Source organism: Actinia tenebrosa, unplaced genomic scaffold (assembly GCF_029948245.1).
Source record: "Actinia tenebrosa isolate PJP-AT-01 unplaced genomic scaffold, QUT_ActTen_1.0 PGA_scaffold11__36_contigs__length_13525064, whole genome shotgun sequence".
NCBI classification, from domain to species: domain Eukaryota; kingdom Metazoa; phylum Cnidaria; class Anthozoa; order Actiniaria; family Actiniidae; genus Actinia; species Actinia tenebrosa.
The window spans coordinates 12,844,451-12,860,947 of record NW_028292571.1 but is presented as its reverse complement, the minus strand read 5'-3'; the positions used below and the strand labels follow the sequence as shown (position 1 = coordinate 12,860,947).

The following is a 16,497-nucleotide window of genomic DNA, read 5'->3' as shown; positions in this document are numbered from 1 at the left end:
TGTATTCCATCTGAAACAATATACTAACTACATGTAGAGAGTTAGTTGCTGTATATTTACGTTTTATTTCAAATTAACGACCCACAATGTCTTGGAATGCACTATTGCAGTATTCAGCATTCAACCTAGTTTTTTGACTAAATATTTCTAAACATGGTAATTTTTAGTATATAAAGAATATAAACTCAAAATTGGTGTCTTAATAAAATATAAGCTTCATCATCTCCCACAGCATAGTATAATATAGAGGCTTTGCACCATTACATGATGGCAGCAGTGGCAGACCCAGGGGTTGTAATATAGGTGACTAGTCACCCCTCTCTTGCTCAAATTTCTATAACTAAGAACTAGACTATATAAGAACCAGACTATAACTAAGAATTGTACACCCTATCCCAGACTAAACCCAATCATGTATACCCTATTCCAAAAACGGTTATTCAATAGATTACAATCAATACTTACTAACATATTTATTGTTTTCGTGCCGGCAGAAATCGTAGCCTATTCGCCAGACAAAAACGACCAAATCGTTAACCCTATCCCAGACTAAAACGACCAAATCGTAACCCTATCCCAGACAAAAATGATACCCTATCCCAGACAAAATGCACAAAAGTGATACCCTACCCCAGACCCAAAAGCCGAAAAACCATACCCTATAGGGCGGCACATACCCGTATATCAAATGTAGGGGAGTATCCCGCCCCCCCGGGTATACGGTGTAGCCTACATAGCTCGCATCACACAAGCCACATTGAAATTCATAAACTACTGCGTTGCTGGCTGACTAAAGGTGGTATAGTTTCTTTATATTTTAACTCATCATTCAGCTTGCGGCTAACAAAATCGGGTTGGATGTAAATATTAACTTTGTTGCCGAGGTTTTTCAATTGTTTTCAAACTAAATCTGCAGATCCTTGATATTTGCAACGTACGGTCAGTTTTTCGCATCAATGGAGCTGGACACGATATGCTTCGAAGATGTTTTATTTCTCAATTGACACGGTTTTCTTTGTTATTCACAAGGCTTTATTTTTGTTATAACCCTCATTATAAATGCGAGGTCAATATATAGTTATTAGAGGGTTTTAGATTTACGTTCACGGCAAACGTGAAACGTCAGTTGACCAGTAAAAAATCATTTTAAATTACTGAAAACGAATCGCAAAAAAGTCCAAGTATTAGAAAACCAAAAGAATATTTGCGCCTGGTGAGAAGGTTTGCAAAAGGTAAAGTAAAATACACGAAAACTTTGAAAACGTGGTCACGTTTGCCGTTTGCGGGGAGAAAAAAAAATCAATCTAAAACTCTCTAATGGCGGAGCCGGACGTGATATGCTTCGGAGATGTTATCCAATAGACCTAATAGGCTAATTAACCTTTCAGGATAGTTAAACTTAAAAAAACCCCTTTATGCAGTCTACTGCACTCGTCTGAGAAATATTCCCAAGATGACGACAATATTCGATTATCTAATTTTTGAAATGTTGTTTTATAATATACGAGAAAAAACACCTCTAAATGTTCAAAGTGACTCTATCAAAGGCCAAAATATTTACATGACAATACCTTTTGTTTTTGACAAGTAATTATGTTAATTCGATTGATCTTAAACTACTGTATACTGGTAATTCACTACTTGATAATGGTGTCATGACGACATCGAAACGTCGTGAAGTAAAAACTATATTGCTGTTGTTATTATTATTATTATTTATTATTATTATTTATTATTATTATCATTATCATTATTATTATTAATATTGTTATTTATTTTGTCCCCCTAATCTTAAAATTCCTAAAATTCCTCAATTTTGATATTGGGTTTCCTGTGTCTCGCATACTAATTTGACGTCACGTTCATACAATGATGTCATCGAACCATGCAGTGTTCACATGTCAAGTGCGTGTCTCGACCAATCAGATCACAGGGATTCGATCGCAAACAGTTAAGCGTGGTTTTCCCTTTACATGGAGATCAGAGTTCAATGATATTCATATTTTAAAAATTCCACAATTTGTACACAGGATTTCACTCTTGAGTAACTCTGAAAGCAAACCCTACTTCACTTCTGAATTTAAAATCTTCAAAATCATTTCAAAATGGCTCAAGAATTCAAAAAAGTTGTGAACTTTGCCCCAGGACCAGCTAAACTCCCTGAAGAGGTAAGAAAAGCTAAGATTTTTCGTTTCATTTTCGAATCTATCCGCCCTTTTAGTAAGAGAAGGACGATTCCAACATATGCAATCCACTGTATTCTTAATCTTTAATATAGACCACGGTTCATAAGTTTTTCTCTAGTCTTCTTAATAATTCAGTAATTTTATGAAATTTTTGTTGGATTTTTTTATTTTCTAAAGTGAGCTTGTCGACGATATCTGAGCTCATTTCTACTCGTTATGCAATTCAAAGTTATAAAATACCTCGATCTTTATTTAATTCCGACCTTCTTTGGAAGCTAAAATCCTCTACAGTTCGAAAATCCAAATAGTTTTTCTTCCCTTTCAATAGAATCGAAAAAGTCTAACATATAACATTAAGTCTAACATTTATAAGGTTACAGCGTAAATTTAGCAATAATTTTAAAACCACGCTATCGTCCAAAAATCCACTCAAAATTATTCATAAAAGCCAAGAAAAGCATAGAAATGATCATATTTGGTCTTCTAAGGAGCTTATATTTTATGAATTTTACTATTTTGATTTCAAAATGCATTGATTTTCCAAGCATGGCTCAAATCTACCGCTATTCATTTTTTCCCGCTAAACGATGCTCAATGCTCGGCTTTCCTAATATGGCGGAAAGGACGTGAATAGAGTTCCTAATAAGGAATATCAAAACACATCGAGGGAGATTCCTTGGGCTTCGAACATTTGATCGTGAAATGACCAAGGTTAATATACATTTCTTAGCGATCGCTAGTTTGTTTCTCTTAAAGAAAAAGATGGATTTCAAGATCATTATTATAAACGAATATTCAAATAACGACGAATCCATTGCTTCGTGCCCAAAATGTCGCCCAAGAAACTATATTAAAAAGAAACGAAACTTGTTAACACTATTAAACAAGAAAACGAAACGGTATCGGAAATTACTACTATAAAGTTACACGGAAATAATACCAAAATTGATAAAATGCTATGTATTGTTATATTCAGTCTCAAAAACTGTATGATGCAATAGCCCAATAAGGAGTGTGTTGTACTCAAACGTTCTTAGCAAAATAATTGATTGCCATAATATAACCGATAAGACGTTTCCCGTGTTAGAAATTTTAATAGAAAATAATAATTTTCAAAGTAACACGAAGCAAAGAATATATTTCTAAAGAAATAACATCCTTTACATAATTATATTTTGTAAATTATTTATATAGATGGGCCAAATACTCCATTTTACAGTTGTGTTCGAGTGACCACGAATAATAGTTGCAAGTCGAGGCTGCAGTTTCCACTGCATAGCAAAACTATACTTTTTATCATGCGCGGAAATGGAACTGTAAAATGGAGTATTGAAAGAGTATTGTTCAAATTGGTCGCCATATTTTGATTAGGTTCAGAATAAGTCGAAAGTACAGTTAACTCTTGTTATGCCAGACACCCTCGGGACTGTCACTTGATATCCGTAATAGCGAGCATCTGCAAAAGCAGGAATTATTTTTGGTCATTTCCTTCTCAGTATTTTTTTCGGGGTTTTTTCTCCTGTCCGTAATAGCAAGGTGTCCATAATATTTGGATGTGTGCAAGGGGAGAGTTGACTGTACATAAAACTGCTTTTTAATGCTGATTATATCTGGTTGTTTTACGTAGGTTTTGGAACAAGCACAGAAAGAATTTCTCAACTATGGGAATCTTGGCATCAGTGTCATGGGTTAGTGTTGTGGTTTCTTAGTAAGGATGTGATAAAAGGATTTATAAATCCCTTTCCTTCTCTCACTCCATTCATCCATCCATCCATCCATCCATCAATCCATCCCTTCATCCCTCCACGACCTCTAGGTAGACCAAGATTGAGTTTCTCATATTGTACTTAATGTTGATAGAGCTTTCGTGTCTAAATAAAGTTGATTGTTATTATCATCCCTCCATCCCTCCATCCATCCATCCATCTATCCATCCATCCATCCTTCCACTATAAAGTACCTGTCCACTTAGTACCTGTCTAGCAACATGCATGAACAGAACTTTAATAAATTAACGTTTAAAGCATAGATTTAATGGCTTGTCCAAACCAATACTCATCGGTATTTTATTTTTCAGAGATGAGTCATCGCTCAGCAGAATTCACCAAAATCATCAGTGATGCTGAAAATAACCTGAGAGACCTATTGTAAGTAGTGGTTAATTTTGTCAAAAAGACATAGATTTTTGTTAAAGAAATGGAAAACTTGCTTGCTGTGTTGTGTGCAGTTACAATTGCTTTTAAGGATTGGCAGCACGCTTAACAAATTTCAATAAATTCAACAAGCTTTCTAGTGGTCATTTGCAAGACTAGAACTTTGTCATGAGTGCCCATAAATGATTTAGACTGCTTTACAAATGTTTTCATAAAGCTTTGCTATCAAGTAAAACAGTTGTTTTATGTTTACTTATTGGATTGTAATTTAGAGCAAAAGTACCATGATTATTAGTGAAAGTGATGGTAGTGAAAGTGATGGTAGCCTAAGTGATGGTAGCCAAAGTGATGGTAGCGAAAGAAGTGATGGTAGCCAAACTGATGGTAGCCAAACTGATGGTAGCCAAAGTGATGGTAGCCAAAGTGATGGTAGCCAAAGTGGTGGTATCCAAAGTGATGGTAGCGAAAGAAGTGATGGTAGCCAAAGTGATGGTAGCCAAAGTGATGGTAGCCAAAGTGATGGTAGCCAAAGTGATCGTAGCCAAAGTGATCGTAGCATTTAGTAACAGATACCTTTTCAATACTTCTTGAATATCTGCTGTATAGTTTGAATCAACATGAGACAAATGGTTGCAGCATAAAATTACAAAGTCATAATGAAGTGCATAGGGGAAATGATGTGTAGGTGAAAATACCATTGTGCCAATCAATCCCCCACATAGCACATCAAAGCAATCAAGTTTTTTATTTCTATTTCAATAACTTTTATTTTGGTCAGGACTTGTGCCATAGAAAATTTCAGAGCATGCAGTGTGCTCTCATAAACCACCCCTCCCAAACCAATCAGAATGTGAGATTTGTATATTATTATTTTATTTGATAATTCAGTATTTAATATTAGTTTATATTTCTGTTCTTTTCAGAGATATTCCAGACAACTATAAAGTTCTGTTCTTACAAGGTGGTGGTACTGGACAGTTTTCAGCAGTACCTCTAAATCTTATGAAAGGTGGGACAATATTGTTCTTTATTAAGACTTGTTCTTGTTTTCTTTTTTTTTTTTTTTTTTTGTGAGGGTAACACAGGCTAATAGGTAGTGACTTATTGGGATTTAGAAGCTGAGTTTTTCAGAGGGAAGAAATCCAGAGATAATTATTATAACTGAAGCTAGAGAGTACCAAAAAGCAACTCTATTCGGATATGATCCTTTTTTTGGGAATCAAACTCAATCACCCTGGTGCAGAGGTGAGCACTCTAATTTACACCATCTAGATGCTTCCCAATACCTTAATTGTGCTTTGCATGATTCAGACCTTCTAAAGCTTTTTTTTACAATATGTTGTTGAGATGTGTACTATCAGGGTTCCCAGGGGTCAGGGAAAAGTCAGGGAATTTTTTATTTAGTCAGGGAAATTGTGATTTTCACCTAAAGTCAGGGAATATTGTTTGAAGTTAACCATGAGTATCCGTGTGATACTTATACTGTTTGCAGTTTTCAAATGGATTATAAATCCTTACAAATAATGAAAAAATATTAAAGTATTTAGTATCATTTATATAATGCCGGACAGTTTAATTATGTTGCGTATCCTGTGTAATATGATAAGAGCGGAGCCTAGGTAAAAGTTAGGTATGTGGCCCATGCTTGCCCATGCGGCACAACAAGGTCAGTGAAAACTGTTAATTAGTCAGGGAAAAGTCAGGGAATTTTTATTTTCAAAATGGCTGGGAACCCTGACTATTATAATTAATCATTTTTAGATGGAGGATCTGCAGATTACATCATTACTGGTACTTGGTCTGCTAAAGCCGCAAAAGAGGTAAATATCATAAATATAAAAACTATCTTATCTGTAATATAATTATGTCTAATGATAATTATTGCTGCCATTAGTAGCTGTCATTCGTCATTATACTTATTCCACCATAACTTTCAAACTTGTTGTCATTTAGACTGACTCTTGCTAAAAGTCCTGATGCTTACTCTTTATTCTTTACTGGGCTGCACACAGAGAACATTCACACCTCTGTCTTGTGCCAAATCTACTGCCAGGATACCTGTTGCATGCTGAAAATTGGTTTTCTGCTGCCGGTCAGTCAAAAATGTGAAAGGTACCGACTGATTAGGTTTGATTGATGGCAATGAAAGACCGAATTTCAGCATTCAGCTCACAGACACACAAAATAAATTCGAATTCAATATGCAATCAAATGCATAGAAGCAAGTCAACTAACTCTCTACTCACCCCCCCTGGCAAAAAAAAAAAGAAAGATCTCAACAATATCTCTTTAAAAAAATAATTCATAGACAACTTGCTGCAGCTCTTCTTAATAAATTGTAAATAATTAGATGAGGCCTAAAGATAATCATTAAGAGATTGTTTGTTGAATGACGAAGATAAATTTCTATTACCCAGGCTGAGAAATATGGCAAGGTCAACCACGTGTTCCCTAAACTGGATACTTACAACAGTAAGTACCTAATAATAATCATGACAATAATAATAAATAATGATAAATTTTATTTATATTGTGTTGTTCCAGAAAATATCCATACCCCACCCGCGGAGGAAATTGGGAATTCTCGAGGGGAGAGGGGTCAGAGAAATAATTTCTGGAACTACACAGTAAGTATAGAGTACCGAAACTAGCTGCACTATTTAATATAATGTTTTTGATTGTCTCAATTATTCAAGCAATTCCCTGCCATACTGAATGGAACCTCGATCCCCAAGCTTCTTATGTGTATTACTGTGCCAATGAGACAGTCCATGGTGTGGAGTTTGATGAGATCCCTGAGACTCATGGCGTACCACTCGTGTGTGACATGTCGTCCAACATCTTGACAAAACCAGTTGACATCAAGAAGGTAATATTAATAGAATGATAGAGGTAAAAGTTAAAGTACCTATATTTAATGTCGGTAGTTCCTTCAGTTGAAATTCAACTGCTATCAATGGAAGCCAACGGTGCGCACTTCACCCCCTCTCTTCATCAGTGCGCTATCTTAAAAATATTCAAAGCTGAAGCTACATAGATTAGAGAGAAGTCAAAACAGACTTGAAGATCCTAAGAATCAAACCGTGGACCTCAAGCTCTCGTGAAGGTCGCGCACTAACCAACTGAGCTACACCTGCTCCTACAATAATAATGATATAGAATAATAATAATAGAATAATATAGGATTAGTAATAGAATTTTGATTTATTTCTTAATGCTTCTGCTATAGTCATGTTTATAAAGGCAGGAAGGATGCTGCTGATTGTTGCAGCAGCTTTCTCTTTTTGTCTTACATTTATTTTCCATTTACTTAATTCTGAATAGTTTGGACTTATTTATGCGGGAGCTCAGAAGAATATTGGCTGTGCAGGAGTGACAATAGTCATTGGTAAGTTCAGTCTCACTATCACTAGCATCAGTGATTATCATCATCATCATCATCAAGAACATCATTGTCATCATCATCAATATCATCACCATCATTACCATCATCACCATAACCATCACCATCATCAATATTACTATTAACATCAACATCATCATCAACATCATCATTGTCACCATCGTCATCATCATCATCATCGCCAATGATCTCTAACATCACCATCATAACTATCATCATCAACAACATTGTCACCATCGTCGTCATCATCACCACCATCACCATTTAATTATCCACTAGGTTTAACGATATTCTATTTTGATTGTTTCAGTGAGAGAGGATCTGATTGGTAAAGCATGCCCAAGATGTCCTGTTGTCTTTGACTATAAGGTATGAAAGTGGATAAAATAATCAATTATAAAATATTGTGAACCAGGGTTATACACACAGATATACAGTTATTGGCCAGATTAGGAGCCAGATTCCTCTGATTCTGTTCTGCCTTGCCTTGCCCTGCTCTGTTTCCACTCCACCTCACTCCACTCCACTCCACTCCACTCCACTCCACTCCACTCCACTCCACTCCACTCCACTCCACTCCACTCCACTCCACTCCACTTCACTCCTCTACTCCCCTCTTCACTTCTCTTCTCTTCGCACCTCTGCTCTGTTTAAAATTATTTTTATAGTATACTTCAGAATCCTGTGATTTTCCTTTATTACACTTTATCTTAGCCGATAGTCATTTTTTCCCAGATCCAAACAGGAATGAATTCCTTGTACAACACACCACCAACATATGGTATTTACATCATGGGCCTGGTATTTAAATGGATCAAGAAACATGGAGGACTTGAAGGTATGTTCATCCATCTCTTAGGTCAAATCTTGAAGCATGGGTGGCGTAGCGGTGAGAGTGCTCACCTCTCATCAATGCAACCCGGGTTTGAGTCCCAATGAGCTCAGTGTTGTTCGTGAGTAGAGTTGTTTGCTGGTTCTCTCCTGTGCTTCGAGGCTTTTTCTCCAGGGTTCTCTGGTTTTCCTCCCTCCTCAAAAACCAACTACTAAAATTCTAATTTGATCCTAGGAGATATTCACGATAGGGTTAACCTCAATATCTCCTTTCGCACTCACTGATACGAATAAATTAATGGGTTTATTTATTTATTTATTTTATTTATTTTACTTATTTATTTATTTATTATTTATTATTTATTATTTATTATCTTATTTATCTTATTTATCTTATTTATTTTATTTATTTATTTATTATCATTCAAAATTTAGCTGTCAGATTTAATAGCATGGCAATTATAATTAATCTGTGCCATATGGTCTGAAATGGAAAAACATATTAAACACCCAGGCTGGAAAGGTCTATTGCGCAGTAACTGCAATCATTTTCTTGGCTCACTGAAGTAACATTAATCTATTGGATGTTTTGATTTGCATTTCTAGAGATGAACAAGAGAAGTGTCATGAAATCTTCTTTGATCTACGATATCATTGATTCATCGAATGGATTCTATAGGTATGACAATGAGCTGCTTGTTTTATCAAACCCTGAAACAACTTCTAGGCTGATCTAAGTCAGGGCATGGCTAACTCACAGATTGAACCCTGAAACAACCTCTGGGCTGATCTAAGTTAAGGCATGGCTAAATCACAGATTCAACCCTGAAACAACCTCTGGGCTGATCTAAGTTAAGGCATGGCTAAATCACAGATTCAACCCTGAAACAACCTCTGGGCTGATCTAAGTCAGGGCATGGCTAACTCACAGATCAAACCCTGTAACAACCTCTGGGCTAATCTAAGTCAGGGCATGGCTAACTAACAGATAGAACCCTGAAGCAACCCCTGGGCTGCATTAAGTAAGAGCATGGCTAATCCTTAGATCGAATAGAACTTTAGCATGTTAGGGTTTATGGAGTGAGGAAAACCAGAAAACCCTAGAAAAATCCTTGAATCAAAGGATTGATCGATTAACAAAATCTACTTGATTGTAATGCAGCGTCCAGCAATAGTCCCCTTTCACAGTTCCCTATGCCATCTTGAAAGGTAGTCGTGCCTTTGCATCAACGTGAGACGAATGGTGAGCTTGCAATGACAGAGACCTTTTTTTAACACCTTGGACAATCATTCAAATGTCTCTATCATTGCAAGCTCACCGTTCGTCTCGCTTCAATTCAAAGGCACAGCTACCTTTCAAGATGGCATAGGGAACTGTGAAAGGGACTATTATACCCAAGATCCCGGGCTTGAGATGATTATGATGATGTTAAGTAATGTTGATGATGGTTTTTTTCTAGTGGCAAAGTCAAGCAAGGCTCTCGTTCCCGCATGAACATTACACTGAGAATAGGAAATGAAAGTGGGAATGAAGAACTGGAAAAAAGATTCGTGGAGGAAGCTGGTGCAAGAGGAATGATCCAGCTGAAAGGACATAGGTAATGATAGTGATGATGGTGTTCATGATGATGACACTGGTGGTAATGATGATGATGACACTGGTGGTAATGATGATGACACTGATGGTGATGATGACACTGGTGGTGATGATGACACTGGTGGTGATGATGATGACACTGGTAGTGATGATGATGACACTGGTGGTAATGATGATGATGACACTGGTGGTAATGATGATGACACTGATGGTGATGATGACACTGGTGGTGATGATGACACTGGTGGTGATGATGACACTGGTGATGATGATGATGACACTGGTGGTGATGATGACACTGGTGGTGATGATGATGACACTGGTGGCAATGATGACACTGGTGGTAATGATGATGACACTGATGGTGATGATGACACTGGTGGTGGTGATGATGACACTGGTGATGATGATGACACTGGTGGTAATGATGATGATGACACTGGTAGTAATGATGATGACACTGATGGTGATGATGACACTGGTGGTGATGATGATGATGATGACACTGGTGGTGATGATGATGACACTGGTGGTGATGATGACACTGATGGTGATGATGACACTGGTGGTGGTGATGACACGGGTGGTTATGATGACACTGGTGGTGATGATGATGACACTGGTGGTGATGATGATGACACTGGTGGTGATGATGATGACACTGCTGATGGTGATGATGACACTGGTGATGGTGATGATAGGAGCACAGCCCATTTTGTCTTGTCTAATGTCTTGTCTTATCACCGGCTTATCTTGTCTTGTCTTTTGTTTTTGTCTTGTCTTGTCTTATCCATTGCTTTAATCAATCAGCATTCTCCGCATGGCCCAGGCACTTAGCTTGATTAGCTATTGCTATTTCTAATTGGCTGTGCTCTTATCACCTGCAATTTCAACTATTATTATTTATATCTGTAAACTATTGAGCACAATAAAGATTGATTGATGACATTGGTGGTGATGATGATGACACTGGTGGTGATGATGATGACACTGCTGGTGATGATGATGACACTGGTGGTGATGAGTTGACACTGGTGGTGATGATGATGACACTGCTGGTGACGGTGATTATAAAACTGGTGGTGATGATGATGATGATGACACTGCTGGTGATGGTGATGATGACACTGGTGATGGTGATGATGACACTGGTGATGGTGATGATGACACTGCTGGTGACGGTGATGATGACACTGCTGGTGACGATGATGATGACACTGCTGGTGACGGTGATGATAAAACTGGTGGTGATGATGATGGTGACACTGGTGGTGATGATGATGATTGATGATGATGATTCTAAGCAATAATAGTAAATCCTTTATAGGACAAACCATATCTACATTTCTTTCCAGGATTGTTGGCGGAATTAGAATATCATTGTACAATGCCATCACATTAGAAGAAACGAAGGCACTCGCTGACTTCATGATGGAATTCCAAGACAAATACAACAAACCAATTAGACACTGAAACGACGGATACGAACAGCTATTGAATCCCACAAAAAAAAAAAAAGCTACGAAGAGAGAGCGCGATCCATTTGCTTAATTACAATGTGCAAAAATCAAATAACGAAAAGATACTTGCTGACCTCATAACGGAATCTTAAGACATATACAGAAATTAGGCTCTGAATACGACGGATACGAACGACAAGTCAGACTCACAAATGAAATTAATGTTCGAAGAGAGTATGCGAATTCATTTGTTAACTTACAACGTGCAGAACTCAGATAGCAGAAAAAATACTTGCTGATTTCATGACCGAATTTAAAGACAGAAATTAGACACTGTATAGAATGTACGAACATTCAAACCCAAAAGAAATATTGAAAGAAAAAGATGTGGAAATGAAACTAAAATGAATCTAAACTCGAGAAGGAAAAAGTCGAACTACAACAAAACCAACGTGAAATAGAGCAGATTCTTAAGGCACGACTACACGGAGCAATTTTCTCTGCAGCTCATCTCGCAACAGCATTGCGACACAAGTTGCATAAGTGTCTACACGGTGCAACTGAAACTCAATCGTTGCCAAAAGTAGAAAAGAATTCTACTTTTAGAAACGATTGCTGCAACTTTTTCAAATTGCACTTGTAGGTTACACGCTGCCATGCCCATGCAACGTGTATCGCAACGCCGTTGTGAGACAAGTTGCAGAGAAAATTGCTCCGTGTAATCGCCCTTTTAACTAAACGTGAAGCAAAATTCAAAAGAGTAGAATTAAAAAGAGTCAAACTTGTCTCGTCAAATCGACGTGAAGAAAGGCTCGAAGCAAAGTTTGAAAGATTTTTTATAAAAAAGTTTGATTTTAAAATTCAAAAAAACTCAGAATCAAATCTAGTTTGGGTTTAAAAAATCGTGGTTCACAGCTTTTTCATGGATTTTTCCTGTAGTAGGCAGCCACCTTAAGAAAGCTTAATGGGTGTGGTCAAGACCGTAAGGTAAACAGCCAATCAGATCGAGTTTTATAATTAAAAGTGAGTGTACAACCAATCGGAAGTACTTTTATAGTTGATGAATTATTTTAGAATGTCTTTAATGTCTTAAACACCGAAGATACACCGAATTTGAATAACTATTGTTCTGGACTGACTTACCTCTCATACATGTGGAAATGCTTTTATATTTCCACGTGAGCACGAGGCTAGTCAGTCGCCATATTTCGACTCGGTGTGTACAGCTATTTCTAAAAGGTTGAATAGTGCATTCCAAAGACTGATGTGCATTGTGGGTCATAGTGACATTGTCTAAAGTAGGACTAATAATAATTATTTATTCTATTCTTAGTGTATTCCATCTGAAACAATATACTACCTACATGTATAGAGCTAATTGCTGTATATTTACTTCTTATTTCAAATTAACGAGACCCACAATGCCCTTTGGTCTTGGAATGCACTATTCAGTATGCAGTATTCAGTATTCAACCTTTTTTGAAATAGCTGTGCATCGTGAAAGAAAAACTGCATTATTTTATTGAAGGAAATCCTATTACTATATACTATTTATTTTCAAATAAACTAGTTTTAATTCCAAAAAATTCTCTTTTTGTCCAACACATATGAGCAGGAAAAGACCAGGATTTTTTTTGAATCGATGATTTGACTCTGTTCCTGGAATCTTCCTAGGAAATTCCAGACATTTTTTCCAGACACCTTAACTGAAAACGATGGAAACTCCTTAAAGTAACTCTTTAAACACCTTCAGAATTTGTCTCTCTCATTAAGCAAAAAGTTGACCACTGTTTTCCTAAACGAGTCGTTTTTTTAAAATACTTTTTCCCTGTCGGCCAAGAACTCCAACCTATGCGTATGCCACTGTTCTTTTAAACATAGATAATTACTTTAAGTGTATTTCCGATATAGAGCTGAATATTTTAAACTATTCGCTATAAATAGAGCACATTTAGTAGATTGAGAATGCTATATTTAACTCCTGATAAGAACAACGTCGACACCTGCGCTACGCACCCACAAAAGCAAGCAAAGCATCGGAAAAAAACTTTTATTTCCAAAAGCACTAAGAAACCTAATCATATGTAGAAAAGTAAGAAAGAGAAGACCTTAAAACCACACACCTAAATCACATTTACATACAAAAGATAAGAAGAGTTTAAAAAAATACCCGAGTTTTTAATTTTAGATTTGAGCCCACGAGTTCCGGAAATTCCTGGCCCTTGAACCACTTAACCGTTGACGAAAGAAGAGGGGCGTGGGGTAGGGACGAAAATGAAGTTTCCTATGGGGATGGAGTGCGTAATATTGTTGCGTTATTCACAGGTAATAAGTAGGTGAATTTTATGTCGACGATTTGAAACATTTTAAAATAAAATTTGATTGGAAAGTTCTATCTGTTCCTTATTTCCGTCTGTCAGTTCGTTTTTGTGTTTTTGTTTTGTTTTGTGTTTTTGTTTTTTTTGTTTTTTGAGGTCATGTAGCAGGCGGAACAAGACTAAACACTTCGTAGGTCTCACATCGTAGCGCAAAAAATACCATATTTTTCTCTTCTTGGCGAGTTAATAACAAAAATCTTCTTTAGATATCTACTAAGAATATATTTCTTGCAAGAAAAGGGGATTTTTATCGTTATTTAGTGCGCTAACTTACCTTTTATCACCAAAAAAACTACCCGAATCCACCATCTTTTTTTACATTCTCGCATTGCAAAACTCCTGAAGGATGCCAGCCACAATGGCCGATTTGATCACGTGACCTCTTAGTGCAAGTCGCCTATTAAAGCCTGGTTCACACGAGCAACGCAAACGCAAATGAAAGCGCAAGGAAAATACGTGTGAACTACAGTGATACAAACGCACGAGTACCACTAACGAACTTGATTTGTATATGGAAATGACTTCAGTGATGGCATCTCTTTTCATCTTGGGGGTACAATGTAGTACACTACAAGCACTTAGGATGAGTAATTGCAATCTAAGATCACGTGATGTTCGTGGCATTCGGAGAAAACACAAACACAAACGCAAGACGTATTAGTCAAGCCATCAAAACTCAACTCGATGGTTCACACGAGCAGTGCAAACGCAAGAAGGAAAATACGTATGAACTATAAACAAGAACTACTGCGCATGCGTATCTTAATTTACTTGCATTTGCGTTGCACGTGTGAACATTGCTTGCGTTTGCGTTGCACGTGTGAACCAGGCTTAAGGTGACTGCCTTACTTTTGGAAATTGATTTAAGCTTTTTTTAAAACTTCGATTTTCCGAATTGAAATTTAATGCTGATTCCAAATCTGGAAAGAGAAAATAGGGTGTCCCGAGCTCGTTTTCGAGATAATCAGCATTTAATGGAAGCCTACGCACGAGCTTTTGGAGTAAAAATTGCGGCCACCGGAAGTGATTAGAGAAAAATTAAGATGAATAAGATAATAGTTATTTGCAGACTATATGATTGCATGAATGAAGGCTAGTCAATCATTCTACAATAATACATGGATATTTTCGACAAAAAGACAGAGAGATACATTGATTTGTCATATTTGTAGTTTCGGTGCTCTTAAAAAATCTCATAAAGTCGAACAAAAATCCCTACAAAAATCTATTTTTTCACGTGTTCCTGATTTAAACTTTTCCTAGAATGTTGATATAACCTAGATTTTTAGGAGTTTTTTCGAATGAGCTATCAAAAAATATAGAGTCCCGTGCAAAATTTGAGGGTTTTGCCCTGTTGAAGCTCAAAACGCGTATGGTTCTTCAATAAAATCTTGTAGATTTTTCAGCGGTTTTTGAGCGCGCGCTCATCGTGTGGGCTCAATTCGAACGTTCAAAAGTAGGCAGACACCTTAATCGAACAAAAGAAAGTGTGCAAGGGAGTCTGGTAGTAGAGGTCAATGACGCCATCAGGCAAACGTCCTATCTATAATTACATCGCTAGTGACAATTTACCAAGCACAGAAAAAGACATATTAAATAGACACTCCAATGGCTTCCCTTACCAAAAGGACTATGTATTTCTTATGATTTTTTTGTCTCCAAAGACGCGGGGTTAAATTTTTTCTCTTTACTTTGCTGTTTTTAGTGGTTGTATTTATTTTTATTTTACAAACGTATTGTTTCCAAATTATTTCTTAAAGGTGTCATGTATCTTGGCATTTTAATGGTTTTCAGTAAAACGCATTCCAACGTGATGTTAGCTAGCATTTAAATGGCTTCCAAGTTACTTCACTGTCATGTGAGTATTTAATGCGTCAGAGAAGAGGATCGAAAAAGAATTAATGAACGGGTGAATGAAAGATCTAGAAAGAAAAAAGAAGGAAAGAAAGAAAAGAAAGAAAGAAACGAAGAAAGAAAGAAAGAAAGAAAGAAAAAAAGAAAGAAAGAAAGAAAGAATTAGAAAGAAAGAAAAGAAGAAAAAAAGAAAGAAAGAAACGAAGAAAAAAAAAAATAAAAGATAAAGAATGAAAGAAAGAAAGAAAGAAAGAAAGAAAGAAGAATCGAAAGAAAGAAACTTCAGTATTAGTCTAGCTCATATCCTAGTAGTATAGTCACAATACTCACTCACTCACAACGACTTTATTTGCAAAAAGATGACCCCCATATCCTGCTTGCAAACCACTCCTCTCCCTAGGGGGGGGGGGGGGGGGGGGGATAGAAAACCTTGTAGTTTGTAGTTCCAAACTGACGACCGGAAAAGGACTGATGATCATTGCAGTTTCGAAAAGAATATATTTTTCCTCTTCTTACGCGTTGAGAAATTTTGACTTTTCACTCGTTATCGCTTTAATAAACGAAGCTTTTTTAACTGAAAATAGAAAGTATTATAGCTTTTCTTATCGGTTTGATGAATATTTCGTTGCTTTTCA

The 16,497-nt window shown here is 36.7% G+C and overlaps 1 protein-coding gene across 1 annotated transcript; it reads left to right on the top strand.

The window, feature by feature from the left end:
• Positions 1-2,011: 2,011 nt before the first annotated feature.
• On the top strand, positions 2,012-14,023 carry LOC116288171 (phosphoserine aminotransferase). The gene is made up of 13 exons (XM_089027590.1): positions 2,012-2,168; positions 3,814-3,874; positions 4,264-4,333; positions 5,263-5,348; positions 6,101-6,159; positions 6,757-6,811; positions 7,036-7,208; positions 7,664-7,727; positions 8,053-8,111; positions 8,478-8,580; positions 9,180-9,252; positions 10,034-10,171; positions 11,526-14,023. The coding sequence occupies exons 1-13, from the start codon at positions 2,106-2,108 to the stop codon at positions 11,641-11,643; spliced, it is 1,122 nt and encodes a 373-aa protein (XP_088883716.1). The 5' UTR covers positions 2,012-2,105; the 3' UTR covers positions 11,644-14,023.
• The last annotated feature ends 2,474 nt before the right edge of the window (positions 14,024-16,497 follow it).

What these genes read in the sequence shown, in the direction of transcription:
- LOC116288171 (XM_089027590.1), top strand. Translation starts at nt 2,106, where the DNA reads ATGGCTCAAGAATTCAAAAAAGTTGTGAACTTTGCCCCAGGACCAGCT. An exon ending in ACCTCTAAATCTTATGAAAG is followed by an intron (nt 5,349 to 6,100) that starts GTGGGACAATAT and finishes AATCATTTTTAG; the next exon opens with ATGGAGGATCTGCAGATTAC. An exon ending in TCATCGAATGGATTCTATAG is followed by an intron (nt 9,253 to 10,033) that starts GTATGACAATGA and finishes GTTTTTTTCTAG; the next exon opens with TGGCAAAGTCAAGCAAGGCT.